The 21,524-nt window shown below is 37.6% G+C and overlaps 1 protein-coding gene across 2 annotated transcripts; it reads left to right on the top strand.

Moving 5' to 3' along the window:
* LOC149845497 (RAF-like serine/threonine-protein kinase 20) lies at positions 1 to 11,717 on the top strand. 2 transcript variants are annotated; one of them, XM_089995791.1, is made up of 9 exons: positions 48 to 233; positions 541 to 4,521; positions 4,657 to 4,731; positions 5,036 to 5,188; positions 8,578 to 8,741; positions 8,814 to 8,961; positions 9,549 to 9,671; positions 9,894 to 9,981; positions 11,399 to 11,717. In XM_089995791.1, the coding sequence occupies exons 2-9, from the start codon at positions 1,027 to 1,029 to the stop codon at positions 11,593 to 11,595; spliced, it is 4,443 nt and encodes a 1,480-aa protein (XP_089851917.1). In that variant the 5' UTR covers positions 48 to 233; positions 541 to 1,026; the 3' UTR covers positions 11,596 to 11,717. The 2 variants fall into 2 exon arrangements, with proteins under 2 accessions (XP_089851918.1, XP_089851917.1); XM_089995792.1 differs by lacking the exons at positions 8,578 to 8,741; positions 8,814 to 8,961; positions 9,549 to 9,671; positions 9,894 to 9,981; positions 11,399 to 11,717 and having other exon boundaries at positions 1 to 4,521; positions 4,661 to 4,731; positions 5,036 to 5,110.
* The last annotated feature ends 9,807 nt before the right edge of the window (positions 11,718 to 21,524 follow it).

Genomic DNA, 21,524 nt, shown 5'->3' with positions numbered 1-21,524 from the left:
CAAAAAGGGAAGGAGAGGAAAGGAAGAGAAAAAGGTGGTGGCGACAGAGCGGTGTTTCTGTTACGCGCCTCCCATTCTTGGTGCCGCTCTCTAAGCCGTGTCCTTCTCCCATGCCCCTCCCGAGTCCCAACCCCAATACCATCTCTCGTTTTTTTGGGGGCTTTGATCCCTCGATCGACGTGGGGTTTGTCTGATCCAGGCCTTCCCCAACCCTCTCAACCATCAAAATTCAGGTGCTTTTGATCGATTCCTCACCTTCATTCCTTGCTTCCTCAATTCTCCTGAACTGAATGCAGTCAGAATTCAATTGGGTTTCCTATTTGGAGATTTGATCTTGATGGGATCTCTTTCTTTCCCCTTGTTGTAGCTCTCTCCCTCTCTCTCACTGGGATTCTGTTTTTCTTTAGATTGTTGGTTTGCAATATATTTGTCTGATTGGTAGCCAATTGAATTGTGGTAGAGCATGTGTTTGGATTTGTTAAATTTAGAAAGATCATAGGGATTTTGGGTCATCACTAGTTCTTGGTTTTTGTTTTTCAGGTTGTGGGGAATGATCCATTGCTGTCTGAATCGAATGTCTGGGAACTGGATTTTCTGAATTGCGAATTATAGGTTTATAATCTTGGTATACATAGTTTTGAGCTTGTGCTGTAGTTCTTGTAACTAGGTTGGTTTTCAATTGGGATTGCGTGTTTTCTGGGGTTTCAAGAAAGAATAGTCTGGAATTGTTTTTGTTACTTAAGATTGCCTTTTGTGTTTCTGAATATTGATTGAGGTGCCTCACTGCTGATTGTGTTGATTGATGAACCAACATGGGAATTCAGAACGATGGTCTTATAATTCTCTAAGAGATGCCAAGGCTACCTTAAATAAATCACAAGAAGGCGTAGAAGTTATGGGAGGTTCACCTTTCTGGAGAAATGAGTCAATTTCAATTCTGAAATTCGAGGGATGGAGAGATAAGGCAAGGTTAAGAAGTAGGAAATTATCCGTAGCAGGCGGTTAAGACTAGGAAGCCTTGTTATCATGATGAGCGAAGGACCTGGTCATTCACGCAATCGGTCGGTTCCATGGATTCCTAGGTTTACTGATGCGAGGCCTCCTGACATTGTTATCCCCGGAAGAGCCATACCTGCACAAAATTTCTCTCTTAAGAAAGGTGAAGAATTATGTTCAGAGGTTTTGAAGGAACATGGTGCATTTAGAAATCCAACTTCCAGGCTTGAATTGTCTGGCAACATGAGCATACATGCTCGTGGCCAGAATGCTCTTCCTTCTTATGAGGATCTCACAGGCATTCTCGGTCTCAGACGAATCGAATCTGGTTCTGATATTTCATCTACCACTGATGAAAGAGGACATATTGTTGAGAATGAAGGTTTTGGCTTGGCTACAGGTGCAAATTACAAGGAAGCAAGGGAGAGAGCACCGAACAATTTCAATGCCATGCCTAATTTGTGTGGAACAGTTTTCGGGCGGTTTTCTCAATCCTCTACAATATCTAAGCCACAGCATGGATGTCAAGCTGATCTGTTAGGAACTTCAGGCCGTTCTCACTCTGAAAGGACAAAGTTCCTTTGCAGCTTTGGTGGAAAAATTTTGCCACGGCCTAATGATGGTAAGTTGAGGTATGTGGGTGGTGAAACACGAATTATCGCCGTTAAAATGGATATATCCTGGAAGGAATTAATGCAGAAAACATTTGTAATCTTTCCCCAACCTCATATTATCAAGTACCAACTTCCAGGTGAGGATCTTGATGCTCTTGTATCTGTGTCATCTGATGAGGATCTTCAGCATATGAGGGAAGAATATGGTGGCCTTGAAAATACTGATGGATCTCAAAAGCTTCGATTATTTCTGATATCTTTGAATGAATTTGAGAATAATTCTTTTGACATGGGAGACCTGCAGAGTGATTCTGACTACCAGTACTTTGTTGCAATTAACAATATAGCAGAGCCAAGTCCTAGGAGAACTATTGTTGGAAAAACCTTGGAAGGTGCAGCAGCATATCACTCTGTTAACTCATCCAGGAATGATGTAGGGGATGAGACATCCACTTCGACAGTTTATATAGATCCGCCTGCAATATTCTTGCCTCATAATTACTACCATGGTAGCGGTATGACTGGTCCGATGTGTGCTAGTTCTCAATGTATGTATACACCATCCAATGTGTCCACGTTGCCCTTACATTCATCTTTTTCTCCTCTACCATCTCAAGAAGATCATGTTGAAAATGCTCAAATTCAGTCATATGATAAGCAAAACTATTCATTGTTCACTGACCGACTGAATGAGAGTTCTTATGCTGCAGATTGCTTAGCCTCAACACCCTCATCTGCTTTAAGCCAATATGGTCTCATTCTTGAAAACATACCATTTGAGAATGTTCAAAATAGACCCGGAGATTTTTACCAAGATTCACATCTCCCAAGAGATACAGGTGCTATGGATTTGCAGGATGGCGGCAGGGTGACACGGGGATTTGAAGCACCTTGGTATTCTAAGCTTAGAGAAGATGAAATTAGGCACAACATTATGCAGGAATGCAGGAGTGCATTGCTGGGATTTGATGGGTCAATGCACTCTAATTTTGTGCAAGACGGCATAGAATCGTCATCAAATAGAGATACAGGTGCTATGGATATGCAAGATGGTATCAGGGGGACACGGGGATTTGAAGCACCTTGGCATTCTAAGCTTAGAGAAGATGAAATAAGGCACAATATTATGCAGGACAGCAGGAGTACATTGCTGGGATTTGATGGGCCAATGTGCTCTAATTTTGTACAAGAGGGCGTAGAATCAGCATCAAACAGGGACAATCATGGTTCAGAAGGTTGGCTATCAGAGGAGGGTCCGATAACTACCAAGTATCTGCCGCATGGACGACTTTCAAATCATTATCCCCAAGATCATATTGATAGCCAAGTTAAGGCTCATGGGATGCAAGGACACATTCGTCAGCCTAGCCAAGATTTACACCCTCTAATGTATGTTCGTAGTGATAGTGACCTGGAAGGTTGCACTTTTTATGAACCTCTGCATCAGGACCAGGCATTTCATTCTGAAAACTTTCAAAGTCAGCAAGAAGGCTCACAAAACCAACAGGCAAGATTAAATGATTCTCTTAGTTCCCATCACGGGGTGCCACATGCTCTTTCAGATTCAGTGCTGCAAGAATATGAAAAGTCTTTTTGCAACTTGCGTGGAGTCTCTACCCTTCTGGATCATCAATCAGAAGTTTCACATCCGCTGCCACAATCTCATATTCAAAAGAAAAAAGGAATGTCTGATACAAGTTTTCAGGACAGCAGCCTTCAACAGTCTATGAACACCACATCATCAATACCAAATTCCTTCAATAATGATTCTGAATTCTCAGGCGGGCAATGCAACCACGGTGATCTTGAGGAAGCACATGAAGCTAATGAAAAATGTTATGGACCTAGTTATGGCCCAGGCAGCCATCACATCAAATTAGAATCTCTCCTGAACAAGTCAGCACCAAACTGTGTTAGTGGGGATCTATATTTTTATCAGGCTGGAGCTTATCCTGGAAGCAACATTGATAATTTACTCTCGCATATGGCATGTGAGGGTGATATGCCATCCACTTCTCATTATCCTGGGAATGATGGTGCTCTTCACGCTTCACAATCCTCAGAGATGCAAAACAGTTCTGCATTTCCTTCCGCTTCTGTTACTTCAGACTCTAGAGTAAACGTTAGCCTTAAGGATCAATCCCCAGACATGGGGAAAGTAAAATTTGAAATTCCCAGCTTTGTCCAAAGAACTACAGCAGATCATCTTGATGTTTCATCTGACCAACAAATTGGCGAATTGGATGCAGATGCGAACAAAGTTACTGCACCACACATTACCAGTCTTTATGTCAAAGCGTTGGGAACATCTGGGAATAGTGATAAACAGCACTTTGCCAGCAACCATTACAATGGTGAAGGATTCCCTTGTGAACTGTTTGTAGGTGCTCCTAGTGACATGGTTTCTGTCCCGTCCACCAGGTTACTGCCTGATGTACTTTGTGACAAAGACGACTTCCATAGGTCTAAGCTTTTGATCTCTGTAAATGATGGCCCTCTTGTAGCAAATGATGAAAACAGCTCAAGCCTTCACCTGCATAGTGACTATCAACCTGGTTGGTCTTACATTCAGAATCTTGATATAGAGGAGGTTTTCAAGAGGCAGGTTTCTCTACTGGATGAGGACCATGGGAGTTACACACTCGAACCTTCAAAGGTCAAGGTGAACCCTGAATGCCATAAAAAATTAAAGTATGCAGAACCTCATAATAATATGGTTCCACTTCCACAAGGCCTTGGACAGGAAATAATTATTGAAGATGTAACTGGTAAAACGTCTTTGGATATGGACTCTTCCTCGGCTTCTGTTCTACATGTGTGCCATAAAGTTCTAGATGATGTTCGAGCTGAGAGTATCATGCCCCCAAAGGAAACAGATATAGAAAGTGTGACTGCATACTCAGAGTATGAGGTACTTCTCTATTTTTGCTAATTTCATACATACACGTGCACATGCACACAGACATATCAATGCATGCATCCAGAAGTTTCAGTTATTGAGTTGAATGGTAAGGCCATATTGCTGACTTGGCACGCTCATCATTAGGAAGGTAGTGCTGATGACCGGGATATGGATGCTGCTGCCATTGCTGAAATGGAAGCTGGTATCTATGGCTTGCAGGTAAATGACCAATTCCTATCTATCTTAGTATCTGAAAATCAATATTTGATTTTATTATTTGACATTTTATTGGTGGAGAACACATCTGCATTTTAGTCATTTAAGTTCTGTCTCATATTGGAACATGGAGAAGTTCGAAGTAGTGATTGGTTATTTAGAAGATCTTTGATACATTGGATGCTAAAAATATCCATCCCATGATGTCTGACCTACCCAGTTGCAGAGATGTTCTATTACCTGCTTCTCCATCAAGCTCTTGGTTAAAGTTTATTATATTAACAGAATGCTTTCAAATGGTATACAGATTATAAAGAATGCAGATCTTGAAGAACTAAGGGAGCTAGGATCTGGTACATTTGGGACTGTGTATCATGGAAAATGGCGGGGAACAGATGTTGCCATAAAGCGTATAAAAAAGAGTTGCTTTTCTGGGAGATCATCTGAGCAAGAGCGGTTGGTGCGTTATCAACTTAATTAGATTCATTGTGTCAAATATTAATGATTCAGCTTCTACTGTGTAATTGCATTGTGTCTTTCAGATTTAGGTGTTTATTCACAATCCCAATATATACGTCTTGGGTTTAGTTTTGTGTCAAAATTCAGATTGTTTTGGATGCTGATGACGTAAATTCCCATTACAATTCCAAGCAACATCATAAATTTGTCAAGTTTTCATTTTAGGCAATGATATTTAGTTTTATTAATTTAAAAATTGTCCGTCACATCCTTTTTTATGCATAATAGATGGTAAAACATGAAACTTCAGTCAAGGCAGATGCTTGCTGAATGTACCTAATATATTTCTGTGCTTGTAGAGTATATCTGATCGTGATTCTCTGTGTTGGAAGACCTGAAAATGTGATTTGGAAGCAACCCTACTAGACCAGTGATTCAAAATCTCACGTTGTATGGATTTGAATGCTATACGAGCTTGTTTTCTATGAGAGCAACAACTTGTTGCACACCTGTGCCCAATGTTGTTAAAAATGCACCTCAAGGAGCAAAAAGCATGCCTCGCCTCAAGGTGAGGGCCTTTTTACCTTGGGGCACAAGCCCAAGGCCCAACTATTGTCGAGGTGCACCTCAAGGTGATGCGCACGCCTCAAGGTGAGGCGCATACCTCAATTTGACAAGGTCAAAACCCTCATTTGACCGAAAATCCATGTAAAAAAAACTAAACAAAAGGGTGCCCAATGTTAGGTCACTCCCCTTTCTTCTCCTCTCCCCCCTCCTCTTCACTGTCAAAGAAGAAGAAGAGAGGAGCAACTGCATGCATCCTCTCTCTCTCAGGTACGTACGCTCTCTCTGTCACTCCTTCGACTCTTTGTTCTTCTTCTCCTCTGCTTCTCTCTCTCTCTCTACTCTTTCTTCTTCTCTCCTCTGCTTCTCCCTCTTGCTGTCTCTTTCACTCCCCTCTCTTGTCTCTCATTTCTCGCTCTCCCCTCTCCTTTTCTCTGTTAAAATGTATTGTATATGTGGCATATATATATACCCCTCAGGGGCATTTCAGTAAATTCATCTTGTAACAGGTGTCATTCCACTAGGTAGTGATGACCTAATGCTTTTAGTTCTTTTATTTCTCTTTCTTATTTTGTAAAGCTGACGGCTTTTGTACAGCTGAACAACATTGGGTGCTGGTCCAACTAGCCGTTGGGGCTGGCCCAACAGCTAGTTGGGCCAGCCTTTTAATACATGGAGTGTGTATTTAAAGACACTCCTTCCCCTTGTAATATGTATGCTTGATGCCAAGCTTATTTGAATAAACTCTCTTTTTTTTGTGTTTTTGCTCCATTTTGAGAGTTTGTGTGATTAGCCCTTAGTGGCTCTTTGTATTTGGCCCATTAGTGGCTCTTGTAATTGTTAGTGTGCACCTTTGTAGCCACTTTGTGGCATTGTATTTGTGCACTTGTTGCTTCATCACACTCTCTCGTCTCTCGCTCCTCCCTCTCAATGTCTCTCTCATCTCTCACTCTCCTCTTTCTTTCTTTCTTTCTCATTTCTCTTTCTGTTTTTTTATAACCCTTTAATTTTTTCTTCTCTTTTTGTTTTTTCCTGCACAAAGTTGGTACCCATCTCATTGTCGTTTTCTAAAAGTTATATGGATAAAAAACAGTCTTTAGTTGAAACTTTAAGAAGAGTTTGGAACCCAAATGGGTGATCTTTTCTTTTTTTCTTTTTTGTTCTTTCTCTAAATTTAATCCTATACGAGTGTATTGATGAAATTGACACGTATTTCTTTGCATATAAATAAGTTGTTGTCTTTATCTCTCTCTTTTGTTTAAATGCATCGAATTCTAAAATTTCTCAAGTTAAACCATAGTGGTACTTGATTTGTCAGATATCCTTTATATGTTTTAAACCTTAGTCAGAAATAATATTAAAATTTAAAGAAGAATACACAAATAATAATGAAGAAAAGAAATAATAGATTTTATTGACTGTTAGAGATTTTGTTATTTAATTTTTTATTAAATGCTGATATTTTATTTCTTAGATACATAGATTAAGTTGTTGCATTAATATTACTGTTACATGTTAATATCATGTATTTATTTGAGATTTTCTATTTCTTATTAGTTATTGCTTCATCAATAGAACATTTCTTTTATTTATTTGTATTTTTAGATATTTTTTAAAGTTGTTTTAAGTTAAAATAAAATTGAGGCTTACGCTTTACGCCTCGAGGCTTACGCCGCACTTCAATTTTTGGTGGAGCGCCTTGATACGCCTCAATGCTTTTCACAATATTGGTTGTAAGTATCGTATTGTACCATACAATACAGTATGATACATAGCGTTACTTTTGGGTTTTGCAATACGATACACACTCGTATCACAATACGAGTGTGTATCATACCTATATCGGGCGTATCGTACTATACATGAGCATATCGTACTATACATGAGCATATCGTACGATACATGAGCATATCGTACGATACATGAGCATATTGTACGATACATGAGCATATCGTACGATACATGAGCATATCGTACGACATAGGGCATATAGTATGATACACTTTCAACGCACTTTAAAAATGCCAAAAATTACTTTTTTATTTTGGGTTTTAAATACCTTTTGTTGGCTGACTTCTCCATTTGTCTAGATGTCATTAAAAGTGCATTTCCACAATTTTTTCACCCAAAAAAATGGGTCAAGGTAAAAAATCTTTATTATGAGTAAAATTACAAAGCTAGTCTCCAAAAAATTTTTGCGAAAATTAAAGATTTATATCAACGTAGAAATCAGGCTCCACAGTCCTCCAACAAAGATTGCATAAGACGATTCGACATGACAATGACGCACTCAAGTAATGAGTGAAAACCAATTGAAAATGGAGTGCAACTCTTGTCATAATATTTTTGTTTATGTAATATGGAAGGATGAGCCTTGTGACATGTTCTTAATTGCAAGATATTTAATATTTTGCATTGTTCTTGTGAGGTATGCATGCAATATTATGTATGATTCTATATTAGTTGATGTTTGATGATGTCTTGTGCGGCTCATAGAGACATAAATGCTTTATATGTGATTTTATGATTGTATTTTGTGCAATTCATCATTGTTTCATGTGATATGATTTTTTTAGAATTTTTGTTATTTTTTTCTGATTTTTCTTTTGTTTTTAGAAATTTTTTTATTAAAAATATATAATATGTTTACGATACGATACTGTGTTACTTTAGGCCCGACCAATACGGGTAACAATACAATACTTACAATCTTGCCTGTGCCCTAACGTGTCCCATGTGTTACACTCCATTTAACTCCCCTCTCTAAAAATTTTAAACCCTCTCTCAAAAAAACTCCATTTGACTCTGATGTCATTGACAGTGCAGACAGAGGACTTCTGGAGGGAGGCACGGATCCTATCAAAGCTTCACCATCCAAATGTGGTTGCCTTCTACGGTGTTGTGCCTGATGGTACTGGAGGAACATTGGCAACCGTTACTGAATACATGGTGAATGGCTCCCTTAGGCATGTTCTGTTGAGGAAAGATAGGTTGGTGCCTTTTTTGAACATTTTCCTTCAAGAAAGAGTTGTGCAATTAGCAATGAAGATGTTCTTTTGCAGAGTACTTGACCATCGGAAAAAGTTGATAATAGCAATGGATGCAGCTTTTGGCATGGAATACTTGCATTCAAAGAATATTGTACATTTTGATCTGAAATGTGACAACTTACTGGTCAATATGAAGGATGCTCAACGCCCCATATGCAAGGTAAAGAACATGAGGTACCTTTTTTGAATGGATAAAACCAATAAAATCTTAACTAGGACTAGAATACTGGTGCTTATAATATTTTTTATATTAAAACATTATGAAAAAACAAGTTTTTTTTTATTTCATTATGGTCTTATACCAAACTCCTTAAATTGGTCAAGCCTTGTACTGTTTCAAACTAGTAGAGAATCCATGAAAATAATATCTCCCTTTTCTGAAAAAAAATAGTTTTCTGATGTAGAAATATTGTTGAATATTCTATAATTCCAAATTGTTTTTGCTTCTGCCACTCAATCCAATATAAGCTGATCAGGTGATCATTTGGGTGGAAGCTCCACCTAGAGTTCATTTCAATTCTTGTTCTGTATGAAAAAATTGGAAGTATCAAGTACTAATTGGTTCTGTCCTTGATTCAATTGCAAATAGCAGTCCTTGATAATTGTAGATGACTTCCAAGTAACTTCTGATCTGTTTTTTCTAGGTCTTTCTCCTGTTCAAAACCCCTTGTCTAATCCTTCTGGAAGTATCATGAGTTCTCAAAATGTTGGCTTAATTGACTTTGAAGTTGTGCTGCCGTTTTTCAGGTTGGTGATTTTGGATTGTCAAGAATCAAAAGGAATACTCTAGTTTCAGGTGGAGTAAGGGGGACACTTCCCTGGATGGCACCAGAATTATTGAACGGTAGCAGCAACAAAGTTTCAGAAAAAGTATGTGGCCTTTTTCAGTTTGTGTGTTGGTTTTGAGGGAGTCATATCACAAGAAGATCTAATAAATCTCAAACGTGAAAATATCCCCTACCCATTTCTAATAGTGAGAAGGAATAATATTATTGTCATCTTCTTGAAAAAAAAAGTGCAAGTCTTAATAATCTTACTGTTTCTTTTCTTGTGTACAAGTGAATATTGAATTACATTTGCTGGTTTTCACAGGTTGATGTTTTCTCCTTCGGGATTGCTCTTTGGGAGATTTTAACTGGGGAGGAGCCTTATTTTGATATGCACTGTGGTGCGATCATAGGTAAGCCTTTCATTTACTTCCTGTAAGGTGGTAAAAATTTGAAACCTCTTGGGCCCTGTTTGGATCTATTTTTATTTATTGCTTACATATATAAATTTGAGCACATTTTATAAAAAAGAGTCTTGCCTTTACTTTTAATTAAGTAAATCTTTGGATCGTCACTATTTAAATTATAATAAAGAAGAAAAGAAGATTAGTGAGTATGGGTGATGATGGTGATGGTGGTGGCCGTGATGGTGGTGGTGGTAATGGTGGTAGTGATGGTGGAGAAATGGTGGTAGTGGTGATAGGGATGATGGAAGAAAATTAGTAAACAAAAAGGTAGGCCTCCCCTACTTTTGATAAAAGGGGTGAAATTTATAAAAAAAATCATTAGAAAAGTAATAAAAAAAAGATCCAAACACCAAAACTTGCTCTTTCAAATAAGCATAAATGGCAAGGAGCAATTTATAAATTGATCCAAATAGCGTGATAATGTGTTTCCAGAGATCCTTGTTCTTGCTTCTTCAAATGTAGTAAAATGCTTTGATTTGTTTGGACTCAGACTAGAAACTTCCGTTGATGTTTCTAAACTAAGTAGCCTCATCAATGAACTCTATTCCATCTGAACATCACAGTATTGGTTTGTGATTATTCTGTCCAGCTTCATGTTTTCAGGTATTCATTTTTCATTTACTATTATCAATCTGAGAAAAGCGAATTTCATGTTACTTCAAGATTGCTGGGATATGCTACAGAACCTCGATAACGAGTTTTGAGATGCGTGTGGCCTGAAACACTTGTAACTCCACAAGTACTCATCATGGCTAATGTAGTCTCCTATACCACTGGCATCATGATTTCAGTTTTAATGCTTTTAAAGAAACAGTGGTTCAACTCAATTATGCCACCAGTCATTATTTTGTGTAAAAAATGGTGCCTCAAATCTGCAAACAGCCTCACATTGTTGCTTTCATAACACTAGTTTAGTAGCCATCAGCTTTTGATAACATGATCAACTGTTCACCCAATCTTTCTAATAAAGTCAAGCCACTTCAGTTCTAAATTTGAGCTGGTATTCCTTCAGTATGATTAAAGACTCCACTGTCTTTGTTATGGACAAGATATCCAAATCATTATAACTTAAAATTCGGTAAAATAATTTGATTGCACTAGTTTTGGTAACCCCCATTTGATGATGGACATGCCCAAAAGAACACGGGATACACTGTTTTTGTGGTTTTCCATTAGGAATAGTATAAAAGGGGACACAGTGCGGGCCCAAATTGAAGTATCGCTGTGATACAGCTTGGAAATACTTAAGATCCTGGTAATAATGTTGAACAATACTTTTGTTTTATCCTAAGTAACTAATGAGGTAATGATCTGAAGTTCTCAAGTGTAAACCTAATGATAATGTTGTTTTATACATTTGAAGGGGGAATCTTGAATAACACGCTTCGGCCAGCAATTCCAGATTGGTGTGACCCAGAGTGGAGAAAGCTTATGGAAGAATGCTGGTCACCAGAACCAGAGTCTCGTCCTTCGTTTACCAAGATAACTTGTCGTCTACGAATAATGGCGGCAGCTCTTCAGGGAAAAGGGCCAATTGTTCATAATTCAACAAGTAGATGAAGATTGCAGTCTTCCATGGTACAGATGTTTGTAGAGCTGCTTGTCCTGATAAGGCTAGCTCCAGATGGTTCTGATGAATTAGAACAACTTAATTCTGAGATAATAAAGTATGTTCTGTGTAATATTCTTTCTTGCAAAATTAATAAGTCATTCATATTTGTTTTATTTTATTCAATAATTTTGTTAATCATCATACACAAATATAAAGCTTAGCTTCTTACCAAATTGATTTTCCCTTTGTAAGCACTACATTAATTAATTCATTCAATCTTCCAAATGCCAATGCAGCAACTTTTTGTTTTTGAGCCTTTCATTTATTTCTCAACCAAGATGCTTGATAAAGGCATGCCCTGTTCTTGGGATGAAGGGATGAGGTGGAAGTGGAAGGGAATGGCATATCAGGTCATTAATCACTTGTATTCAATCTCCACCGCACATCTTGCTAGGAAATCGTGCATTTAACATGGGTAGTGTGAGAGTGGATCCCATGTATATCTCCATCAAATGAAATGTGATGTGGGAATTTGAATATAACCAATAAATTGGTTGTAATTATCATTGAAAATTTGACCTTAAAACAGAAAATGTTTGAGTGCATTAATTGTGAAGAATATAGAAGCAATGGGAAGAAACATAGTAGTATAAAACTCATGAGTCATACTATGAAACTTTGGGAGAGGGTGATTTAGTATAGGTTGAAGAAGGTTGTCATGATATCGAAGAATCAATTTGGTTTTATGCATGGAAGATCAATTATGAAAGCTCTATGTTGAGAATAGGTGGTTCTTTGTTTAAGTTATTTTATATTAGAGGCTTTCTGAAATTCTGTCCTCATAAGGACTTAGATGTAATTTCCTTTTTTGCCTCTCTCTATTTAATATAGAGAGAAGCCCTAATTAATTGAGTTATCGAGTTCTATTCTCACAGCCGTCTCTCTCCCCTTCTCTCTCTCTCCCTCTCTCTTCTCTCTCTCTCTCTCTCTACCTAGGGTTCGGGTCATCTCTTCTCTTCTTAAACATGGTATCAGAGCTGGCGATCTCAGGAGCGTGATCGGTCTGATCTCAGGAGCGTGATCGATCTGATCTCAGGAGCGTGATCTACACCAAACATCAAGTACTCGAACCAGGTGTGGATTAAATTTTTGCTGAGATCTGATGACAGATCTGGCCTAGATCTGTTATCAGACCTAAAGAGCATCGTGGAAGTGAGCCCTCAGGTCTGGCAATCGTAATTTTTTTTTGAGTTTCATATGCCGTGACTTCTGGGTGTAGCAGCTGATAACAGATCCTATCTTCGTATGGCTATGACTGCTGCCATAACATCGTGTCCCTGTCGTGACTGTTTTTGTCCTTTGAAGAAAGGAACTTCCTGTTTGTGGCTGTCGTGATTTACAACATCTGTCCATATGATTTCAGCAACTGCTGTCGTGATTTCAGCATGCTGTGCCGTGATTCTTCATGCTGTCGTTATTATTTTTTGTCGTGATTGCAACTGTTGTCGTGAATTCAGCATCAAACCCACATCAGCCGTGATTCTTCATGATGTCGTTATTGTTTTTTCATGCTGTCGTGATTAGTTTCAGCATCAGAAGCTCTGTAGTGGAAACAACAACCTTGTTTTTCTCTGCTATGTTGAAAATCATCATGTTTCCTTGAAAGTTTTTTTCCTGAAGGAGTCTGTGTTGAATATAGGTGCTGGTTGTTGGTTCTGGCTAATGCGTGATTGTTATGTGTCTGGGCTGCTGTCCAATACTGTCGTGGAAATTGCAGGCTTGATTCCTACGGTGCTGTCCAATCCTGTCGTGGAAAATTCTCCTTTTGTGGGCTGCTGTTCCTTTCTGTCGTGGTTCCTTTTTTGTGAACATCTGCTAGGTTTCTTGAAATCTGTCCAGATTTTTATCTCTGCTGAAACAGAAATATTTTGTTAGTATGGATGAAACGTCAAAATGTGATTCCAAATTGGATCATATTGGAGAATATAAAGCATTTGCCAACCCCTTCTCGTATGGCTCTTCCGTAAGGTTGAATGAAACCAACTATGCCAGGTGGTCCAGAACTTTTATGATGTCGGTATCTGGACATCGTCGAAAACATATTTTGTTGGAAGGCGAACCAACTGAGAAATTGGGAAAATATGTTACTTGGGATGAAGATAATGACATAGTTATGTCATGGATCATGAATAGTGTTGAACCCTATATTGCAGATGGATTGATCTACTATAATACAACCAAACTGATGTGGGACAATCTTCGTGATACATACTCACAAGAAACGAATGTGAGTTGTATCCTGCAAGTCGAACAGGAAATATATAATTTGCAATAGGGAGATCAGACCTTGGCCCAGTACTATGCCTCTGTCAAAGCTGCGTTTGAAAGACTTAATGCTCACAGGCCCCTTTGTTGCTCGAAGCAAAAGGATCATCAAGAACAAACCATGGTTGCTCGTTTTCTTACAGGTCTTTCTTCAGATTTTTCTGTTGCAAAAGTTCAAATGTTGACTGGATCAGATGTTCCCACTCTTGCTGATGCTTACAATCGTCTGAGTAGACTTGCGATCTCTCTGCCACAATCTCAGCCTGTGACTCAGTCATCTGCTCTTGTTGTTCCATCTAGTTATGGGCGTGGAAATATTCAGAATATCAGAGGACGAGGACGTGGTATGGGAGGCAGAGGAAAGCTTCAATGTACATTCTGTGGAAAATCTGGACATTTAGAAGATCGTTGCTGGGATAAGCATGGTAGGCCAACCTCTTCTTCATCAAAGTCATATACTCCTAAAGCAAATGTTACTACTATCGAGGCAACAAATGTACAAGAGAATATCAATACAAATGAAAGCAGTATCACCCTTAGTCGTGCGGAATATGATGAATTGATCGCTCTTCGACCTTTGAGTTCCACCCTTCCTGTAGCTGGTGTTGCCTATTCAACCAGAAATCATCTTCATCCGACTGATAGTAAGTGGGTTATTGACTCTGGTGCATCCAGACATTTGTGTGGAAATTCACGTGTTTTTTCAGATCTAAAGGAAATTAAGGCTCAGCTTGGAGTCTCATTAGCCGATTGGAGCTCCTCCCCGGTTGTTGGTCAGGGAAATATTTCTATATCCTTCTCATTACAGTTGAAAAATGCTCTTCATGCTCCAAACTTTCCTCAAAGTTTACTTTCTGTTAGTTGCCTTATAAAAGAACAAAACTGTAGAGTAATATTTGATCCAATGGGTTGTCATTTCCAGGATTTGCTGACGGGGAAGAAGATTGGTGGAGGCTATGAAGAAAATGGAATTTACTACCTACATCATCCAATGGGTTCTGTTCATGCTGCAGTGGAACATTCATTCAGTCCTGTTCAGTGGCATCGTCGACTTGGTCATCCTTCATTGTCCAAGCTTCGGTCGGTATTTCCTCAGATTCCTTCCACCACATCCTTTCAGTGTAAAGCATGTCAGTTGGGCAAGCATCATCGAAGTTTGTTCCCTTCGAGTCAGAGTCAGTCTAGTAATAAAGTTTTTGAACTTCTTCATGCAGATGTATGGGGTCCTAGTAAGATTCTTACTAGGACTCAGTGTCGTTATTATCTTTTATTGTTGATGATTTCTCTAAGTTATCATGGGTATTTTTAATAAAAGAACGATCTGAAGTTCCAAGTCTTATCAAATCCCTCATTCTTGAAATAAAAACTCAGTTTGAATCTATTGTCAAGATTGTTCGCACTGATAATGCTCTCGAGTTTAAATCAAAATGTCTGTTACAATTTTACCAAGATCATGGCATCCAACCCCAAACTTCCTGTGCCTATTCATCTCAACAAAATGGGGTGGCTGAGCGAAAACATCGGCACCTCCTTGATGTTGCCAGGACCATTATGATTCAATCCAATGTTCCTGCGTTATACTAGGGTGATGCGATTACCACTGCTTGCTATTTGATCAACCGCATGCCTTCGTCTTCTGTGGGTGATCAAATTCCATTACATATCCTAAAACCTAATGCCCCACTTTTTTCTTTCTCACCAAAAATATTTGGATGTGTTTGTTTTGTACACAAACTTGGCCCTGACCGTGATAAATTAGCCGCTCAAGCTACAAAATGCATATTTATCGGTTATCCAAAAAATCAAAAGGGCTATCGATGTTATGATCCTATTTCTCGCCGAGAGTATGTCAGTGCAGATGTATCTTTCCTGGAATCCTCTCCATATTACTCTAGTTCCGGTTCCCCGCTGCAGGTTGATTCAACTGAGTCTTTTCCATTACCTATACCTCATTTTCCTTTGGAATCTGTGCCCTCCTTATCGAACCAGACTTCATCCTCTTCCAGATTTAATAATCCTCCATTGGTATATGTGCGTAGAGCTCCACTTCCGCAAGAGCCTTCATCTTCTTCTTCTCCTGAGGTAAGTTCTACTGACAATAGTGATCTTCAGGATGATGATAGCAGGCCTATTGCTCTACGAAAGGGGACACGACAATGCACCTTATATCCCATATCTCATTTTGTCTCCCATGCCAGAATTGGACATCAGATGAAGTCTTTTATTTCAGCCTTGTCTGCTGAAACAATTCCTTTGAACTACCAACAGGCACGTGATAATCGCTGGAAGCTGGCTATGCAAAAAGAAATGACAGCTTTGGTATCTCAGCATACCTGGGATCTAGTTGATTCCCCAGCAGATGCTGACATTGTTGGATGTAAATGGGTATATACAATAAAGTACAAATCTGATGGTTCTATTGAAAGGTACAAGGCCAGATTAGTCGCGAAAGGGTATACTCAGACATATGAAATTGACTTCTTTGAAACTTTTTCTCCTGTTGCACGAATGGGTACCATCCGTCTTGTTCTCTCAGTAGCTGTTCAACATGGTTGGAGCTTGTGTCAATTAGATGTGAAAAATGCATTTCTATATGGGGATCTATCTGAGATCGTTTACATGCAACAATGTAAACACCCCAACTTTTCACCCTCATCCAGTGTTTGTCCATTTCATGTGTCATTGCATATCATTACATGTATTCTGCATATCATTTCATCGCATTGCATAGCATTGCATGTCGTTGCATGTCATTGCATTTCATTTTCGAGATCTAGCACTCCTATTTCAAAACATTCAATCCAGATTTGAATTTTAAAGCTTTTATTTCAAAATCAATTTTAAAACCTGGGTTTTTATTCAATACTCTGTCATTTTCCAACCCCAGAACTTTATATTTCAAAATATTTTCTCAAGGAAACAATCTGGATTCATTTCAAATTCAAATTTTAATCGATTTCAATTCACAGATGAGACCCATTGAGGTGGTGTCGCTTCTGAATTCCTCTATTCATCAAATTTCTTAAATTTTTGAAAGTTTCAGTCCGATCAGGACTCTATCTCAGAGTCCTAATCCGGTCAGAAGTCTGTTTTACTTCCATTTTCAGTCTTTTTCGATTATTGTCAAAATTTAGGTCATTTTACAGAGTCCAGTTAGTTCAAAACTCTATTTTAGAGTTCGGTCGAGTTAAGAGTCTAACCCTGACTGTGTTTTCTGACTTATTTCATCATTTCTTGATAAAATCTTTCAAAAATTTTTACATTTGAATTCTAAAATTTAAAATCTCAGAGTCCTAAGAGTTCAGGACTCTAACTCGGAGTTCCAGTTCGCTTGAGACCATGGTTGCCAGTTGAGGAAGCGGGAGCGGGAAGCGATACGGGAAGCGGGAGCGGGAAGCGAGGCACTTTCAAAATTTTAGGAAGCGGGGAAGCGTGGGACCACTTAGGAGCGATTCGGAAAGTGTCTCAGAAGCGACCTAGGAAGCGTCTCGGAAGCGACATAGGAAGCGTCTCGGAAGCGAGGGGGAAGCGAAAAAATAAAAATAAAAAATAAAAAATACAAAAAACTTGAAAAAAACAGGAGAAGCGAGGGGGAAGCGTGGGGGAAGCGAGGGGGAAGCGTGCTTCCCATTAAAGGGAAGCGCGTCCCCTATTAAAGGGAAACACGTCCCCCATTAAAGGGAAGCGCGCTTCCCAAAAAAGGGGGACGCGCTTCCCAAAAAAGGGGGACGCTTCCCCCCACGCTTCGGAAGCGCGACGTTCCGCGCTTCCGAAGCGCGCTTCGGGGAAGCGCGCTTCCCCTTTTAGCTAGGCGCTTCCGGTAACCCTGCTTGAGACCCTATTTTCAAAGATCTTGAATTTCAAATGTCGATTTTAACCCTTTTTCAAAGCCATTTTCAGTGTTTATTTCAAAATTTCCAAAACTCGATGTGGGCCCACTCAGTTGGCACCATATCCAGAGGAATTCTAATTCAGTTAGAACCCTATGCCATTTCAAAAATTCTAATTTTAAGATTACTTTTGAAAATCCTTTTGAAAACTCCTTCAATTTCAAGTTTTAAAATCATCTTTTTGTAAAAACTCAAGTAGGGCCCACTCGGGGTGGCGCCATATTCGAGTAAGTCAGGGCTAGACTAGGGTTAGTCAGTGTCTTGGTTAGTGTTAGAGGTTTAGAAGAGTCAAAATTCATTTTAAAAACTCATTTTGAAGTTTAGTTTTTAAAACTAGTGTTTTTAAAGGTTTTTAAAAGGTGTTTTAAAATTCAAATGTTAAAAATGCCAAGTGGCATTACATTTGGGGATTTTTTAGGAGAGTCTAGGGGTTAATTAGGTATTAAATAGGATAATTTAGGCTAGGGGTAGGATAGTCTTTACACCCCAAAATCGCCCCCATTAGAGAGTCCAAAATTTTTAGAAAACTTGATTTTTTAACCTAAAAAAATTTTCTTTATAAAGAGGCCCCATGGGGGATGATTTTTCCAGCCACCTCCTATTGGATTCTTGGAGCTTCTCTCTCCTCTCCAGCCTTCCTCCATTGCTGCAACTCCAAGGTAAATAATTTCTTCAATTTTTAATATTTTATTTAGTGTTTTTAATGATTTAAACCTAGATCTAGGCTTGGACACCCCTCCTTATGAAGATCCAACCATGGTTTAACCTCAAGAACCATCAAGAATCAGCAAGAACGATCCAAGAAGGTGATCTAACCCTGTTTTATATGATTTACAGGGATTTTAATCCATTAGAATTGATTTTAATATGATTCTTTACATTATTAACCAATAAAATATATGATTTACTCTTTTAATGGGTTAAATCTATGTTTTAAAGGTGATATCAAATTCCAGCCATTGATTCCCTGTTTTTATTTTATTTTCATGGTTTATTCATGTTTGTTTTACGTTCTATAGCATAGAAATAATTTTTATTTACTGTTTTATGGTTTATTTTATTGATCTACATTAGTTAATGCATGGTTTTCCAAGTTTCTTAAATTTCTGTGTGTTCTAGGTTTAGAACAGTAAAGATAATGTTATTTCGGATTGAAGTACTCATTGTTTATTTCTGATTTTTTTATATGTGATGCATGCATGAGTTATTGAGTTACTGTAGAAAAATCAGAGGTTTTGGATCTCGGGAACCCTGTCAAAAAAATCAGACATCAAACCGGGTTTTTAAAGCTTTAAAATCGTGGTTAAAATCAAGAAGGTAACTTGCTGTGATGATATTTCTCTCATCTTATATCCGATTTTAGATCTGTAAAGTGCTATGGATTCACATTGAGTAGATCTGTCTGCTGTGAAATTTTCGGATTTTTTGATCACTGTTTAGTATTTTTCCCCTTTTAAAGAATCTGTTTTTAAATTTAAAACTCATTAGGGTTTACCAAAACCCTAATCAGACTTGTGTTAGTCATAAATCCCAAACTACAGATCCGATTCATGATCTGTAAAACGTGAGTATTGCTATTTTTCTGTCTACTGTTTACTATTAAAATTTCAGAGATTTTTGTTTAGGTTTACTATTTATGTTTGTATTTTCAATCTGAAACAACTGTTTTAATCCCTGTTAAAAGTGATATATTTTAGCTCAGATTGCCGGAAGGGTTTCTCCCTAACCGGAGATGCTTTTTCCGATCTGTAAATTGGGAAATCTCTGTTTTTCTTCTTAGTTAGTCTCTGTAAAATTTCATAAATTTTCATGGAGATTTGACCCCTGTTTCGGGTCTTGGACTGAGACTGGTTAGTGAACTAGGTCAAAAATAGCATATTTTTAGGGTTTAATGCAATTTTCGGGTTAATTTATTGTCAAAAAATTATTTTTATAATTCTAAGTCAAAACTAGGGTTATAACAAGTGCAGTTACCAATTTTTATGGATTTTGGAATCCATTTGATGTCTGAATTAATAAAATTGCAAAACAGGATACCTGAAAGATCCAAAAACACTGTTAAAATAATATTTTTTGTGATATTATTGGATTTTCCTGCATAAACATATATTTTTAGGGTTTAATCATGTTCATAATCATATTAGGATGCTTTAGGTTTAATTTGATGCTCATTTGATTTCATTTAGTGCATAAAACCTAAGTTTTTACCAAAATCTATTTCAGAAAACCCTGATTTCAAGGCCATAGTCTTGCTATCGGGGGCAATTTGGTCATTTGACCTCAATTTCGAAATCCTTAACCCTAATTTCCATATTTTTAATCATGTCACATCATATTTAGCTTAGCTTATTCCATTCAAATTTCAAAACTTGCATTTTATCCAAATATCTTTCTAAAAAACCCTAATTTCAAGGCCATAGTCTTGTTATTAGGGGTATTTTGGTCATTTGGACCCCAATTTCGAAATTTCATATCTTATCTTCCTTATTTATTCCATTTTATTTCATATTTTATCATTTTTATTTAAGGGAATCAAGGAAAATGCTTATATCTAGCAAAATCCAGTAATTTCTAGATATTACTGGATAAATCTAGAAAAGCCAACATATTTTCATTAACCAAGTTTTCTAGTTTTGCAGGTACATTGAAGACTTTATTTTTCATGTATTTAAATTTCAATAGTGATGTAATTTGTAATTAAACTTTGGAATAAGAATTTACATTTCCTGCTTAACTTAGGTTGCATTGCATATAGTTTATTTTTATAATTTTAATGTGTGATGGATGATGATTCATGCATATTTTTACAAATTCACCATGGTCTACACGAATGACACATGCACTAGCTTCTATGAAGTTTATAAACTTAGTGGAATTTGTATTTATGGCCATAGTCAGAATACGAATGATACTTAGATTTATGATCTTCACATTAACCACATTCAGCCTACACTCTTAGGCTAACTTCAAAAATGCACTGCATTTCTCAAAAATACAAAAAAGTATTTCTCAATTCCTCAAATCCATATTCATTCATTTCATGCATTTGCCAATTCCAATTCAAATCTCAATTCAAAGAAGTTCATTTCCTCAAAATCTCCCAAGTCTTATAGCAAAATCGATTTTCCCAAAAGCATTGAATTTCAAAGAATATTTCAAGTGTTTCTCAAGTTCATAAACTCAATTTTCCAAAGTTATGCAGTCAATTTCAAAGTTTGAAGTGAGAATTTTTCTAAGTCTTATTCAAAAGAATATGGATTTGCCAATGATATTTCAAGTATTTCCCAAGTTCCAAATTCAAATTTTCTAAGTTAGAATTTCAATTTCCAAGTTTGAATTCAGAGAAACCAAGTCTCTCAGAATCGATTTTCACCAAATGTCAAGGATTCCTCAAAATCGATTTTATTTCTCTCAGAAGTACATTTCAAATCCCAATTCACGATTTTCCAAGATTTACATTTTCTAAATATTTCAATCATTCAAAGCAAACATCATGTTTTCAAAATGTGCATTTTCTGAAAATTCATAGCACATGCCTGATTCTATGTGCATTTAGAAATTAGAATATGATTTAGACAAGTTGAATAGAATAGAGCATAAGATTGATCCTTGGTTCAATTACCCCTATTAAAGGTGGCAGGAACAGTTGAACCTCGTACCGACAGGCGAGTCCCATTCTACGGAATTTTCCCGCATTTTAAAAACGGAGGCGAGTTATTTTC

Source organism: Nuphar pumila, chromosome 2 (genome assembly GCF_984573655.1).
Source record: "Nuphar pumila chromosome 2, dmNupPumi1.hap1.1, whole genome shotgun sequence".
Lineage (NCBI taxonomy): Eukaryota > Viridiplantae > Streptophyta > Magnoliopsida > Nymphaeales > Nymphaeaceae > Nuphar > Nuphar pumila.
Note: the sequence above shows the minus strand (reverse complement) of the source record. Positions and strands in the feature narration are given on the sequence as shown.